This window comes from Macroventuria anomochaeta (genome assembly GCF_010093625.1).
Source record: "Macroventuria anomochaeta strain CBS 525.71 unplaced genomic scaffold BU25scaffold_5, whole genome shotgun sequence".
In the NCBI taxonomy this organism is placed as follows: Eukaryota; Fungi; Ascomycota; class Dothideomycetes; order Pleosporales; family Didymellaceae; genus Macroventuria; species Macroventuria anomochaeta.
In genome coordinates, this window is record NW_022985366.1 from 836,127 (window position 1) to 851,025 (window position 14,899).

A 14,899-nucleotide genomic window follows, 5' to 3' on the forward strand; every position below is an offset into this window, starting at 1 on the left:
CTCATTGTGACCATTCAAGTTTTCATTATCTACTACCAACACCCTGCGCCTTGCCATCAGCGCAACGTGTGTCCCACCAGCCTTACTCGCCCACATAGTCCTGACTGATATTGAGGAGTACCGCGTGTTGAGTCCCATTTGCAAGAGAAAGAACGCCGAGGACCTGATAATGCTGATGCGACCCAGAACATACAGATCCTGGACTCCACGCTGCGCTCAAGCCAACAGTACAGCAGATTGGTATGAACAAGTAAAGAGATGACAACTATCACCATGTACGGCGGTAGCGCCGCACCGGACTCGGTATTGTTGGGGCCTCTACTTCAGGCACTACCCCATCCGCCCACTTCTAGAACTCCCATTACTCCTAATGATCAGACAAGTTGCCAGGTATGAGCTCACTGAATGACAGAGAAATCGAGAACTCCGAATACGTGTTTGGTTGTCGTGGGCTGTCCTGCTGTTGTCTTGGATACTCCTAGTACATATTCGGGGGTCCCGGGCGACCTTGTTGCTGTTGCCTTGGGCCTGGTCCACCGAACTGACCATCGAACATCATCCTAGGATCCTCGCCTCGCATACCCGGTGGCGGTCCGTAGCTTGGTGGAGGAGGGAAGTAGCCTTGTGGCGGTCCCTGCATACCGTTGCCGCCAGGGCCTCCAGGGAAGCCTGGTGGCATTCCACGCATGCTGCCGCCACCAAGCTGTGGCAGACCGGGAGGGTGAGCTCCAAGCGGGGTGTTACCTGCTGAGAAGCTTGGTCCTCCTGGGCCCATCTGTTGCTGCGGGTTGGGCCCACCAAAGCCAGGCGGCTGGCGCATCGGGCCTCCAAAGCCTGGGGGAGGTGCAATGTTTGGTCGGTCTTGGGGCGTTGGTGGCATTCCTGGTTGGCCGCGACCACCCATGTAGGGCATGTCAGGGTGTTGCTGGGATGGAATACCCATATTGGTCATTTGGCGAGGAACCTCGCCGGCGGTGTTGCGGCGCTGAAGGCTCAGTGCTGGGTCTTCGTGACCGGGGAAGCCCATCGGTAGACGTTGGTTCTTGTTCCGCAAATCCTGCTGCTGCTGCTGCTGCTGCTGTATGTTGAGCTGCTGACGAAGCTCCTGCTCCCTGCGCTGAGCTTCTTGGCGCATCATGTCGCCTTCGCTGAACATGCGAGGATCTTCCATGAAACCAGGTGGGAGTCCGCCGCGGCCCTTCTGCTGGGGCTGAGGTCGCTGCTCATGCTGCATATTTTCGAACATGGCCATTGGTGGACCGCCTCGAGGAAGATTCTGATTCATCATTTGTGGCGGTGTAGCTCGTGGTTGTTGCATGAGTGTGAGTAAGAAGTCACGCTCACGCTGCTTCTGCCCTTGGTCGCGCTGTGAGTCTTCGCGCGCACGACTGTTCAGAATGGCAGCCAGATTGGCATCTTGCGGGTTAGGGTTCCTCGAAGGAGGTTGTTGGAAGGGAGACTGTCCCTCTTGACGTCCAGACTCAGGTCGAGGAGGTCCAAACTGATCCTGGAGTGCGTTCTCAGGAGACATGGTGTTGAATCGCGCTTGCTGCGATGGTGTAGACTCTGGCGCCGCGGGAAGAGGAGCTAAGATGTTCTGGAGGATGCTCTGCTGCTCAAGAGTTCGGTTTGGTGGAGGCCTGTGATTCTGGAGTTCTGGTGGTGGTGACTGCTGGAAGTCTAACGAGATGCCGCCTCCATGTACTCTGACGCCGTTCGGTGGCGATGGTTGATTTGGTGGTGCTGCTTGAGGACCGCCAACGTTGACTTGGCCAAGCATCTGTAGGATACGCTGGAAGCCTTGTTGATCCTCATTGACGTTGGGTACAGGTGATGCAGGAGCCGGCGCAGGGGCTGGGCTCGGCGCTGCTGGTTCCTCGGACTTTGCGAACATGCTCATGAACTTTGATGCCTTTGCTGGCTTCGGCTTTGCTAATATCGATTCGTTCTGACCCAGCTCGGCGCCCTTGACGTTGCCCCAGTTTCCAAAGAGGATACCTTGCGTGGGCTCAGTGGTTGTTGGAGTTTGAACCGGTGCTGTGAACATAGGCGGTACAGCAATGCCTGTCACAGTTGCAGGCTCAGCAAAGGTCTCCTTTGGCGCACTCTTTTCCTCAGCTGGCGTATCCTTGGCTTTCATCTGTTCTTTCCAACGCTCGAAGTCTGCCTGTGTCTTGATCTGGGGCTCCTTCTTCTTCTCGACCTTTGTGTCCATCCATTCAGGATCCTCCTCAGCCCGGTTTCCGCCTCGTTCCCAATCGCGTTCGCCACGTTCGCGCTGTTCGCGTTGTGGTTGTTGTGTGCGTTCACGCCAACCTCCCTGCACGCCAAACTTGCTTCCCTCCTCCTTTGTCTCGTCTCGCCGACCCCAGCGTTCTGTGCGCTCTGTCCGATCACGCTGACCACGTCGTGGAGGAGCGTCATCTTCTAAGCCGCCTTCAGTCTTCTCGCGATTGCGATCATTACGATCACTGCGGTCGCCACGGTCGCCGTTGCGGTTGAGGCGCTCAAAATCTTCTTGACCTAAGCTCTTACGACCCTTGACGCTTGTCCAGCCCTCGCCATCCTCTCGTGCACCGCGTCGACCATTCGTGATGCCTCTCTCACGGTTTCGATCTCGGTCGCCGTCACGAGACCATCGCTCATTCTTGTCACGAGGGAAGCGATCGCCGAGTTGATCGCCGTCGGTCGAGATGACACCCGTGCGCTCCTGCTTGTCACCTGCGTTCTTCGCTGCTCGAGCTGCCGATGTGAAGTTGAGCTTCGGCGGACCGAGCACCGTTTCCTCGCCCGGTTCTACAAAGAGCGCGTTAATAGCAGCGACCAGGCCTGGACCTTCAGACTTACGCATGCTCTGACGTCTCCCGAACTGACCCATAGGGTTAATGAGGGGACGATCCGTGCGATGCTCAGTAGTAGCTCCTTCTCCATCTCGTGCGCCTCGAGTGCGGCGAGCAGTGCCATTGTTGGCGGTGTGGTTGTTATTGTTGTTTTGGTCGGCAGGCACGTCCATCCATTGCAGGATTGACGGTAAGCCATCTGGCTTTTTCACCAGCGGCGATTGCCTGAGCCCTTCTAGCTGCTCTGCTGTGTACCTCATGCTCGCGGCCGGTGTCTGTGACTGGAGGGAGGCCGAGGTGGGGCAAGCGGGATATTGCAGGTTCAGATGCGGTTGCTGTTGCGGTTTCTGTTGCAGTTGGTATGGATGTATGTGTTCGTGTTGTCGCAGCGACGGAGGGGCGGCTGCCTCCAAGCAGTGGCTGCGTGAAGCGCTCGATGCGCAAGGAGCTCGTCAATTCCCGTCTTATAATCCTTGCACTCGAATAGCAATGTGGTGGGGGCGGTGTGCACGGAGGTAGCGTCAAGCGGTACAGTAGTAGTGAGCAGTCTATTGCGAGGTCAGTGGTCAGGTCGGCCGTCGCGCCGAGCTTGTTGTCTGAGGTGGGCGGAGCTCGAAGTGGGATTGATCAGGGTGGACGCACCTCGAACCACCCCTGCACTGAGGCGTCGATGAAAAGCGGAGAAGCACTTGCGCTTCGGCGCTGCGGTATGGCGTGCAATTGGCTGGATTTGTCGATATTCTGATATTCGTTTGTGGTGTCCGGTGTAGCGGAGGGAGTACAAATAAGAGCGACTGTTTGTTGTTATGTGTTTCGCATTGGCTGCAAGCGTTGGAGGTGCACGCTGTCAAAGGCCCACTAGCTGCCCTTAGTCATCGCTCGAAGAGACGTCATTGCAGCCTCAGGCCATCAAGGACCTTTCACACCGTTGAACAGAGGATGTACTGAATCCTGCGAGGTATACAGTTCATGCTGCTAATGCTTCCATACCATAGCAAAATGCGAACGTTACGCCTGCAATGCTCCACCGTCCAAACTCCAGCACCGCAAATCCTGTGCTCAAGCTTCTACTCTGACCAAACCCGCAGCAGCCTTTTCAATAGTCCCATTACTCCACTCCGCAACTCGTCCCTGATCACACGTCTCATAAACCCTCTTCGCCAGCGCCCTCAGCGCCTTCTGCCTCGGGTCGTGATTGTTCAAGCACATCTGAACCCACGAAACCAGTCCGCACCTCGTAATAAGCGTGGTACTCCCCCCAACCGCCGTCGCCCTCAACAACAGCCTGACGATCTTCTCTTTGCTGGCCGCACTACACGATCTGCTCGCGTAGAACGACAGCAACTGTTCGAAGATATTGCTCTTCCTAAAGCTCTCCATATCCCGCGGTGTGCGCAGTCCATCGATGAGGTAGTCCAGGAACCAGTCGACCTCCTTGTGGTACGTGCCGTCGTCATCTGGCTCGCTGCCAACAATGCTGCGGTACAGTTTCCTCAGGAGGAAGTCGACATCCCAGGATGGCGCGGTGGTGAGGAACTTGTTAATCTTGCTGAACATGACGTGGGTAGGGTCGGCGAGGATGCGCACACTGCGCGCTGCGAAGACGCCGCCAATGTAGGGGAAGGGCGTAGCGCCACTGGGGTCGAGTGATTCGAGGGTTTCGCCGAGGAGGAGGTAGATGCCTCCGAGATCTTGGGTGAGGGAGTCGGCCTGCGTTCGGTTAGTGGTGAGGTGTTGGAGGAGGCTGAGGTGAACTTACGCCGATAGTTGCCATCAGCTGGCGGACGTTGTTGATGGCTTGTATGCGAATCTCCTGGTGTTTCGAGCATAGACAGAGGAGGAGCTCGCCGATGTCGCCGTCCTCGATGGCTTCTTCTATTTCCTTCTTCCGCCAGCGAGTTAGACCCGTGTGCTTCTCGTCTTCTTGTGGTGGGAGTTCGAGGTCGACCACCGGGCCGGTCTTGGCTGGTGCTTCAGCCTCTGTCTGAGGGACAGGCGATGCACTGGACCGTTCTGACCCGCTGAAGTCGGCGCCGGTCGCAAGCTTGAGGGCTTCTTTCGCGCGTGCCTTGTACATCTTCCACAGAAAAGCGTCGTTCAGCACTTCCTTGTATGCTTTGCCGGCTGACTCAATCAAGCTATCACGTACTAGAGTTAATACTGTCTCGTCCTCACCAATCAGATTGAAGAGGTAGAGGAGCTTTGAGAGCCACCCGGCAAGAGCCTCAGCAGCTGGGCCTGTCGCTGACTCGCCGCCCTTGAACGGCCACTGCTCGATCAGTGTCATCAGGAGGGGACTGAAGGGACCAACATCTGCTGGTGCTGAGGACGCTTTCGCGCACATGGTATCTAGGTCGTCGAAGTACTTGATCGGAACCTTGATGAACCGTGCACAGCAGTCGTCGAGGAAGTCAAGCACTTCCACTGACGGCACTGAGCCGGCAGAAGGCTCGAGACTAGCAATGAGTGCGTCCAATGCGTCAGGTGACGTCTTTGTTTGGAGCATCTCCTGATCCTGCAAGACTGCATTGAGCAACGATTTGACACCGGTGTACAGCTCATTCTCTTTCGAAGTAACGAGAAGCTTTAGCAGCGTGACAAAGGGCGAGTGTTGGAGAGTCTTGGGCTTCTGCCACCAGCGCATCGCGGGCGAGTGTCGTGCCATCTGGATCCAGTGCTCGAGTTCCATGACACGGAACGATGTATCTTCTGGTGATCCTGTAGGCTTTTCGACCTCGACTAATGCGTTGCACAATGGCAGCGAAACGTCGAACTTCTCTTGCAGAGCAGCCTGAGGTGTGACCTCGTAGTACAGCCTTAGTAGACGTGTGATTGATTCCCGCTTCAAGCTTTGCAGTCCAGGCTTCTTCAACGCCAGAAAGACAGTCCTTGTTGTCGGGCAGCGGCGACTGAACTCAGCGACAAGACGTTGCGATGCTTGTTCCCACTGCTTCGACGGCCTGACAGTGCTCGCCTCATGCAACTCTTGTACCATGCTTCGCAGCTTCTGCAGCGCGACAACGAGCACACGAATCGCAAACACCTGGACCAAATCCGAGCTGTGGTTCAGGCACTTTGTGAGCACCTGTTGGTTCAGGGGCTGCGGCAGAACGCTCTGGATCATAGCTGCTACTGGAGGTGGCTGACTGCGGTAGCTTTTCTTCACGCCAAAGTACTTCGGGACCGGAAGTTGAATGGTTTGGAACAAGAAGGCGGAGTATCCTATCCATGTGGAGGTAAGGTTGGGATCATAGTTGAAGTCCCTTCGCTTGATGAAATAGTCTGCGACCAATTCTGGCGAAGCCTTGAAGATCTCGATGACAAGCTTCTGATGTGATGTGTTCGCGTACGGGCGCTGACTCTGTATGAACTCTGACAAGATTATGTTCCGTACGCGGCCTAATCTGTCAAAGGTTTCGGCCGACTCAAGTCCCAGATCGTTGGCATTATCTGCGGCCTCGTCCAGGTCGCCTTCTTCGTCGTCGTGTGTCGATGGATAAAAGCCGTTCGTTGGCAGCATAACGCCATACGCAGGATCTGTGCATACCATACATAAGAACTCGTGGGCCAGCTCTCCTGGCGCCTTTTGTCCTTCAGACAGCGAGCCCTCCTCCAGATCATAGTTGAAGAGACCGGCGATGCGCGAAAGTGTCTTGCCGTTCAAGATACGGCTCTTCGTCTGACGGGGGATGGTCTTGTCCTGGAACACGTGACTTGTGAAGACGTCGAAGATTTCGAAAATGAGGAACGGCGGATCGGTACTGAGGTGGTCGAAAGCGGCTCGTGTGACATTGGTGTTGGAGAGAATCTCAACTTTGGCGCGTTCATCCTGTAGCCTCAGATGCGTGAGCAGGTAGCGGATCGCTGTAGTCCTGACGCTCGGCTTCTTGTGCATATCTGCAACTGACATGCCCTTGTGCTCCTTCCATAGCGCAATGTTTCTCCCCAAAATCCTTGGCTCTAGTGTGAAATCTTTCTTCGAGTACACGGCTCTTGCGTGCGCGCCCTCATTGAACCTGGTGAGCTCCGTGAGCAATCTGAGAGCCGGTGAGATAACATTCTCCTTGTTCGATGCAGCAGAGGTACTGCGGACTAAACGACGAGCGACTGAAGGCTGCAGTATTGTCTTCGCGAGTAGGGTGCCGTATTCGGTGAACTCGGAATGGCTGGACAGGACCTTGAAGAGAAGTGCGAGGACAGCGGTGACCTGGGCAAGAATAGCCTCGAAGTTGGTCTCGGCCGCCCAGTCCCAAGCTTGTATGAGGTTTGGGAGTAACGTTTCGTGCTTCTCGTCTTGACTCTTGCCCTTCTGAGCGTTGAGGTATTCGTGCAGGATGGCTCGTCGGCGGGGCACGTCATGCTCGTCGGTCGCGTAGAGGATCGAGTCGAGGAATCGCTTGAATAAGCTTAAGCCTGAAGAGATCAGTCTGGTGTACCGCTATTATGGGAGTCGTGGTGCATACCGTTGCGAAAGTCGGCCGTCGCATTCTGGTCGAAGTACAGGGCCTTCTGCAAGTCGCGCGCAGAGTGCACCTCCTCCGCACCCGCACCGTTTGGTCGCGGAGAGTTGCGCTCATGGCTACCTTCAATTCTCTGGCGTTTGGCCGCATGCGCACTTCCCGCGTCACCCTCGAAGTTCGTCCGCTTCCCCATGTCTACCAGATCTGTGAGAGTGATGCGCCAGCCACTCGCATAAGCTCGAAAAGTTGCGGAGAGCATTGAAATTTCGACAGGGATCTTGGACACTAATTCACTTTTGGCTAGACCCAACGAGCTTATATTGCGGGGCCAGATACGGCTTATCACCTTGCTCACAGTGAGACGAATACCTTCTAGAGCTCTAATGTGCGCATCAATAACGGGCTTGTGATATAAATTAGATGAGAAATTCTACGATAAGTAACGCCAGGCCATGCAAAAGCTATACCAATCATGGTACGTATAACCTAGAGTACGCAACCACCTTCGTCCTACAGCACACACAAGCTGTATAGTTCTTACTCGCCAGCCCTACACGACACTCGTCGCAAAGTGATAGACATCCACATGGCCAGACGAGTACCGTCCTGGGCGTGAGCTGACACACAACGCATTGAGGTCCTTCAGATCCCATGCCCTCAGCTCCAGTGTCCCAGCTGCCTGCAGCGCTTGATGAGCCTTGCGGTGCAGTAGCTTGCCGCTTGTTGAGGATCAAGTCCTCCAACAACTGCTCTTCCTCTTCCGGCGTCATGTCAGCCGAAGCTTCGAGGCGATAGCGGGACGTTGTCAGAACCTTGGCCTGGTCTTGATCGAGGGCTTTGCGGTATTGGGACCGTGTCATGATCTGTGAACTCTGAAGATGGCGTGATAGGAGCTTGGCTTCCTCTCGGTCTTCCTTGGTTTTAGGATCGAGGAGAGTCGAAAGGCGCGAAAGGTCGATGGCGTTCTCTGCTGCTGGAGTTGCTTCGCGGCTGCGCTGGTAGGTGTCTCGAGTGGGCGTTCGTTGCCCGTCATCCTCGAAATCCGACCAATCATCGTTATCTGTGGTCGCGTATGATAAGACGCTTGTGATATCGTCGTCTTGCGGTGGGACATAATCGCTACTACTGTCCACGTCGCCAAATCGACCTCCGTTGCGCCACCACGAATACATGTAGTCGTCAACGCGCTCGTTAGACTCCTCGGAGGTCGGCGCGTCCAAGAAGCCGGTCTGACGAAGTCGATCCTTTGCGAATGCCTCAGCATCGAACTCATTGTCGAGACGGACGCGAGACCGGTCATCTAGTGTCAACCATGAGTCCACAGATGCTGCACGGCGCTGTCTCTTATTGTATACTAGCGGTGGAAAGCGTGGCTCTTTCGTAGGGCGGGGCCCGGCGAGGCGTCTGAGCCATACCGGACGGTATCCTACCCTCAGTCTTTGCAGCATTGCGATGGTCAGTCTGGCATGGATGAGCATGATCAATCGTGCAATGCCCTTAAAAAATTGCCAAGTCAGATAGAAGCGTCCTCTTCGCTGTTGAAGTCCAGCTGGATCACCTTGCGATCCGGCACCGCCAGCCCCAGGCGCAGCATTCATACTTCGCGTCTTCCGCTCGCGAGCATATCCGGATGTCGACGCTTCGGTTAAAGCGTCAGCATTCGTTTTGTCCTCCACCTCGACACCCGGAGCAAGAGACTCTCCTTTCAGCTCCTTAGGTATGTTCGTCAAGGTCTGTCTGAATTGACGTCGGCGATCCAATACTTCTTTCAATCGTTTCTTCTCGAGGAAAGTCATCGAATGAACGTTAATCCGGACCCCTTCGTTGAGGAAGACAGCTTCGCTCGCTGCAGTCAAGACCGTGAAACCCACCTTAAGGATCGCAGTATAGAAATCCTCGTGCCAGCTTATTGTAAGCGGTGCTATCGAAGACAGGTGTATGTTGGCATGCAGGTTGCTATAGGCAACCTCAAAGCGTTCCTTCCAGGTCATCGTCTCTCGTTGACCTGGTGGAGGAGCCAAGACGGTGATAAAGAAGGCCAGAAGATAGATAAACCCACAGGTAGCAATGCCAATCATGATCAGGAGATGAGGGATGAATCCAACAATGCAGACGGTAGGAAATCGTAGCAGACCGACAGGATTGTCGGATCCTGCGATGGCCTCGGTCAGCCGCAGGAAACTCCAGACAAAGGTTGCCATGTATGCTATGCCCCATATGGCAGTCGTAACAAGGCGGTACCTCGATCGCACCCCAGCAATTGCTAGCAAATTGCTTGTGGAATGACTGATACTAGAAATGAGAGAAATCAAAAGAACCTCAGGTGGAACGTTCGCGATGCTGTTGAGGCCGGAACGTGGTACCAGGACAGTTGTTCCATTTGGGACCAAGACGTTCTTGGGCTGATTGAACCGTGTGGAGTTGATGGTTAGGGGCTTGGTGACAACAGCTTCGGCCTCGGCGAAAGCTAAGGAGTGCTCGAATATGGTCATGCCAACTTCCTGGACAGGGGGACGACCTTGGAGGGCGCAACACATGGTCTCAACGAACTGACCAAAGCCCAGTGACAAGAACAAGGGCCAAAGCAAAGCAAGCGAGCCGTTGTCTCGCGTGGTATCAGCAGCACCTGGTAACATACCCACGGCTTGACAAGAGTCTGTTGTATTCTCCCAGAAGAGGAACCTGGATGAAGCGCGGTATAGGTAACCTCCCTCTCCACTGAAGTCTGTACTCAAGTATCTTCCAGTTGTTCCATACTGCATGTTCGACCAGTCGGGTGATGTCTGGCATCGAATAGCCCGAACCATGTTGAGGTTCTGCAGCATGAACAGCATGAGAGGAGCAATGTATAGGGCGAGGCGTATGTACAGGCGGTCGAAGGAGAGTGGTACTCGGCTGGAGGCGTAGAATTGGGTTCGATTCAAGAGAATTGCCTGCAAGACTAGTATCAGTCATACAGTCATCAAACAATACAGTATTCCACTCACTAAAGCAAAAGTCGCAATAGCCCATTTCGAAGTGATGTAGCTGAAGAAGCTGGCGACGTTCTTGAAAGCCTGAAACATGCTGATCTCGTCTGCTGACTCAGATGCTGCTGCAACTGCGGCTGCTACAGACTCCTGCGCAAACTTGCCAGCAGTAGTCGCCGTTGTACCGTTGGTGAGGTTGGCCATGGTAGGCTCGGCAATGACGCTGCCACCGGAGCGCATCATGTCACCGAGCGAGCTGGCCTTGCCGAAAAGCCGCGGAAAGACCATGAGTAGGTCTACTGGTGACGGTAGAAACGAAGTCATGTTGGTGAATGCGCCTGAAGTCTGATCCATTGCGACCGGGGAACGACGTCCACGATGGGCCGGGAGCGACAGGGGCTGAGACAAGTTGGGCAAGTTGGTGGTCCTATTGAGTTGCGCGCATCGTGGTTGCCGGATCAGGATCAATCATCGAAGAAGACCTGTTTGGCGTCGGACATATGTGTTGGGTTGATCCTTTGAGTTGACGCTGTTAGATCGCAGTCGCGTCATGCTTTGTGGAGTGCAGCAGGAGCGAACGAACCAGACGCCGCGGTCCCTGACCCATCGATTGCCCCACACCTTCACCTTGTCTCAACCACCATCAGGTCGATCATCGTGGCTCACACAGCAATTACCATACATTGGCTACTTTCAATACAAGAGTCAGTAAATGTGTAAGCTCGCAAATCGATCGAGGACGATTTGGGCGCGGGTCAGACATTGGGACCAGGCACAAGCATTACCGTGCAGGTGGCTTTGGGGCCTCGAGATCACAGGGCCAGGGTATCAGTCGTTGGTCAGTCATCATTCACGCCATCCTTCTGGTATTTGAAATGGACAAAATAAGCCTGCCGAGTCAGCGAAGTACAAAGAAAGTACCAGCCACCCCTGATATTCGGACACTTGAGCCGCAACAGTAGTTCAGTAGTCCAGCAGCTCGACAAGTCAACCGTCTCCACGACCAGATTCAACTTTAGGTTGTGCCCCGGAGGAAAGTACGACGGATGGCAATTCGATGTCGTTGCCCGGAATGCGGCAGCGGGCGCCCCCACTAGTATCAACATCATTTCCTGAGTCTCAGCACTCGTACCAACTTGAAGTAGTTGCAATAGCATAGCACTAGCTAGAAGCATCAGATCAAGCTCGAATCTTCGTTTGTACACGCACAATAGCGGCAATCGAGTCGTCCAGCAAGTTAACCTGACCCTGAATTGCGTGTCACGCCTACGTTTGAAGTCTTTGTTTCGAACTTGAGCTGCATGCCAGGGTGGTTGAACAAGACTCCATTATTACTGGTCAGCGTGATGTCCAGATACTTATCCCTTGCATTCGGCGCGTCTTGCACGCGCCCCTTCTTGGCATGGATGCTGTTAAAGGCTTTAAGTACCTTGCACACCCTTTCTATTAGCTCTTTACTCTCTTTCACCCATTCGCTATCGTACCCGTCAGTGTTTGGGTCCTGACACTGCCATTTCTGATCACCAGCCCACTGCCACCGGTTCATTCACTGCGCCAAAAAAGTCTTTTGTTTTTGTGTTTACTGCTCTTACCCCTTGTTGTACAACTAACTTTAGGTCCCCTCGTTACCTCACTGATTTGAGCTCCCTCAATCACCGCAACAATGAAACCATTCGGCTATTTGATAGCCAGTGCGGCACTGCTCACTACAGCAGCTTCGCAAGTCACTTCGAAGCAGCCTGCTGCAAGCAACCTACTCACCAATGGTTGAAAATTCAAGGGTTGTTACTTGTATGCGTCTCATCCCCTCTCTTCAGGGAATAAAAACTGACGCACATCAGCGACAACAGATGGGATCTCCCCAATGACCGCGCTCCAGGCGGCTTCTTCGTCCGTGTCAATCCGAATGGCGGTGTGAGTTGCACGAATATTTGCAAAGGCCAAGGCTACAAGTTCGCCGGAACAAACGACAATCAGTGTTGTACGTTCAAGTTGTCCGCGGCATCACTGTGAGTTTGAGTGATGCTGATCATGAACAGGGTGCAACAAAGTCATCAACCGCAACAACTCGGCTACCGCTGGTATCCTGTCTCCCGCCGGTATCGCCAGCTGTCAAGGCGGTTGTAGAGGAAATCCAAACGCGAATGAGGGCTGTCGAGCAATCGAATGGTTCATCTCCATCTACGAGTTTACTGTAAGTGGATTCCTAAGAAATGCCTGTGTGCCTATGCTCTTGTTGCTCTGCTTTTTGTACGTGATTTCTGCTGGGAGCGGGGAGCGACCGAGCGCTCGGTGTAGGAGGGAACTGGTGGGGACCAGGTTGAAGAGATGGCGATATACGAGTGGGAGGGGCGGTGCTGGAGATGCCCTTATGTCGGGACCCAGGCGACTCGAACCTTTACTCTCTGTTCTCGGCATCTACAGAGTCGATACAGGGACAATACGACGGTTTCACACAAATACACCAAGAACATATCGCCAAAACGATCATCCCTCATCCTCCAACAATATCTCCTCGCCTTCGATGTCTCACTTCTCTTTCCACATCTCATCACCCATCTTTCAAGTGCCTTAAGAACTTGGAAGCGACCTTGATGTGGCCTTGCTTCAAAGCCCTCGTACGAAGCGGACATGTTCTTCCTTCGTCCCTTTCCGAAACGGGTAGCAGACTGTCATATATTCTCTGCCACACTCAAACGCCCAAACTTCTGCCTCTCAACTATCAGCAGATCGTAATCATACTCAAAGAATATTCTGGCCCGAGATCACGACCTTCAAGCTCCAATCATTTATCAGAACAGTGCTCGAAGAGAATGATGTTTCTTTCCTTGTCAAAAGTCGAACTCTTCAGTGACGATGTTCTGCTGTTTCTGCCTGAGCTTGGTAGAGGAAACAGTCCGCAAATACTCTATACATTTCGAAAGCTACAGACGTGCGATGACTACAGAAGCTTCGGAAGTACCAACATCAACAGATTATGGAAGGCATAAAAAAGACAGGGAAAGATTGGTCATGTCTTCTGGAGGGCCAACGATTGTTTTCATTCTGCCAACCCTCTTGCGAGAGTCGGCCTTGAAAGCTTCGTGATACCTGGTCTTTGATACTTCTAAAGACTTGGATTTTGGTCGTTTGAATTTGGCCTTCGTGCTCTTTTGTACACTGTGACTTCATTTCTCTGAAGGGAAAACCTCAAACCAAAGGCTACGTTCCTTTTTTTGAAAGGGACATGGTTTCAAAACGTTCCCTACTTCTTTTCCTCTTGCCTTGAAAGTTATTTGACTATGCTTGCGACTCTTGTCATGCTCTGAGCAGCGCCAAGACATGGACTGAGGCGAATATGTCGGAAAATGGGGTGTTTTATCTGCTTATGTGCATTCATCAAACGTTCGAAAGGAAAGAGAGAGGAGCACATGTGCCTGTAGAGCGCATTCAAGCTCTCACATTTCATGCCTAGAGATAGAAATTCGAGAAGCACTTGCACAGGAATTGTACCTTCCAAAGTGGACATTCAATTGAGCCGTTGCACACACTATTGAGCTCAGTTGAATGCTAAACACCGCGCGCGATACGCTCAAAGAGAGTGGATATGATGAAATTGATTGCGCAATGGAAGACAGAGGATGACTACATCGACGCCACCCTATCCTGGGTTGACGCTTCGAAGCGGAGCAGGTATGGACGAATTAGAACAGCACCGATTTATGGAGCCAGGATGAAATTTTGCAAGCCAGACACCATTTAGAATCCTTCCAAATGACCAAACACACAAACGAAAAAAAAAATCAAACAAGATTTCAGACCGCGCAGTAGAATCCAATGAGCAGAATTCTACTCAAGCTCGTAGATGACCTCCCATATGCACAGACCGGAGACTCACAGCCCTTGAGGCCTGTTGTCAAACTTTGCCGACTGCCCCCAACGTGTTTCTTCACCTACTGACCGCAAACACGGCAGGGGTAAGGAAGCTGATGAGCGTGGCAGTACCCTGACTGGTTATAGTTTGGTGGATAAGCGTAGTTGACCGGATAGCAACCCACACCTTGAGGTACACCTGTAGCATACGCGAGTATCTGGCCGTTCATGCGCATCTGACCGAGCGCGCGCTGGTGTTGGTTGATGACGGTCGTCATGGAGGTACCGTATACACCCAGCATGCCCTCAAGGTCATCGGACTCGATGTCAGACGCGCGGACGAGGAACGCGTTGCTGGCTTCTTGGTGGAGGGTGCGCAGGTTGAGAAGTTGAGCGACTGCTTCTTTGCGGCGCGCGGTGAGGTGCGCGTTATGCTGCTCCAGGGCTTCGATGCGGGCGAGCAAGTCAGGCGGCTGCTCCTTGGAGGCTCTCAGTTTCGCATTCTCGCGCTCGAGTGCGGCGATGCGTTCAGCTTGATCGCGCTGGCCCTCTTGGAGCGCTTTGATTTGCGCGCCGAATCCCATGGGAATGGTCAGTGTGGCGGTCATTGACGGGGGTGGTGTTGGTCCGGACATGGCGCAAGATTACGCTTTTGTCACAAATGACGGTTGTGGAGACGAAAGGAATCGAGGGGCGCAGTGATAGTGGGTAAGGAGCGTGGGTAGTTGACCAAAAGAGTGTGAGCCGTTGGTGGCGCAAGGAATGGCAGTGTGGTGTG

General features: G+C 53.6%; 6 protein-coding genes across 6 annotated transcripts; 1 reads left to right on the forward strand and 5 right to left on the reverse strand.

Annotated features, from left to right (window-relative positions):
* Positions 1–288: 288 nt before the first annotated feature.
* Positions 289–3,249, reverse strand: BU25DRAFT_226999 (uncharacterized protein). The gene has a single exon (XM_033701378.1). The coding sequence runs from the start codon at positions 3,098–3,100 to the stop codon at positions 479–481; it is 2,622 nt and encodes an 873-aa protein (XP_033565454.1). The 5' UTR covers positions 3,101–3,249; the 3' UTR covers positions 289–478.
* Positions 3,250–3,783: 534 nt separating this feature from the next.
* BU25DRAFT_437769 (uncharacterized protein) lies at positions 3,784–7,493 on the reverse strand (the record flags this gene model as incomplete). Its single annotated transcript, XM_033709024.1, has 4 exons — positions 3,784–4,550; positions 4,600–5,986; positions 6,017–7,253; positions 7,304–7,493. 4 exons carry the CDS (start codon positions 7,491–7,493, stop codon positions 3,900–3,902), a joined length of 3,465 nt encoding a protein of 1,154 aa, XP_033565455.1. The 3' UTR covers positions 3,784–3,899.
* A 227-nt stretch (positions 7,494–7,720) lies between these two features.
* BU25DRAFT_361305 (ubiquitin-protein ligase-like protein) lies at positions 7,721–10,790 on the reverse strand. Its single transcript, XM_033703691.1, has 2 exons — positions 10,288–10,790; positions 7,721–10,233 (listed from the first exon to the last, which is right to left on the reverse strand). Exons 1-2 carry the CDS (start codon positions 10,621–10,623, stop codon positions 7,771–7,773), a joined length of 2,799 nt encoding a protein of 932 aa, XP_033565456.1. The 5' UTR covers positions 10,624–10,790; the 3' UTR covers positions 7,721–7,770.
* Positions 10,791–10,915: 125 nt separating this feature from the next.
* BU25DRAFT_407789 (uncharacterized protein) lies at positions 10,916–11,547 on the reverse strand (the record flags this gene model as incomplete). The annotated part of the gene is made up of 1 exon (XM_033705640.1): positions 10,916–11,547. A coding segment is annotated over exon 1 (332 nt), but the record flags the coding sequence as incomplete, so codon positions are not given.
* Positions 11,548–12,032: 485 nt separating this feature from the next.
* BU25DRAFT_481854 (uncharacterized protein) lies at positions 12,033–12,844 on the forward strand (the record flags this gene model as incomplete). The annotated part of the gene is made up of 3 exons (XM_033711115.1): positions 12,033–12,060; positions 12,149–12,250; positions 12,309–12,844. The coding sequence occupies 3 exons, from the start codon at positions 12,033–12,035 to the stop codon at positions 12,842–12,844; spliced, it is 666 nt and encodes a 221-aa protein (XP_033565458.1).
* A 1,357-nt stretch (positions 12,845–14,201) lies between these two features.
* On the reverse strand, positions 14,202–14,729 carry BU25DRAFT_386304 (uncharacterized protein; the record flags this gene model as incomplete). Its single annotated transcript, XM_033704394.1, has 1 exon — positions 14,202–14,729. One exon carries the CDS (start codon positions 14,727–14,729, stop codon positions 14,202–14,204), a length of 528 nt encoding a protein of 175 aa, XP_033565459.1.
* Between the last annotated feature and the right edge of the window lie 170 nt (positions 14,730–14,899).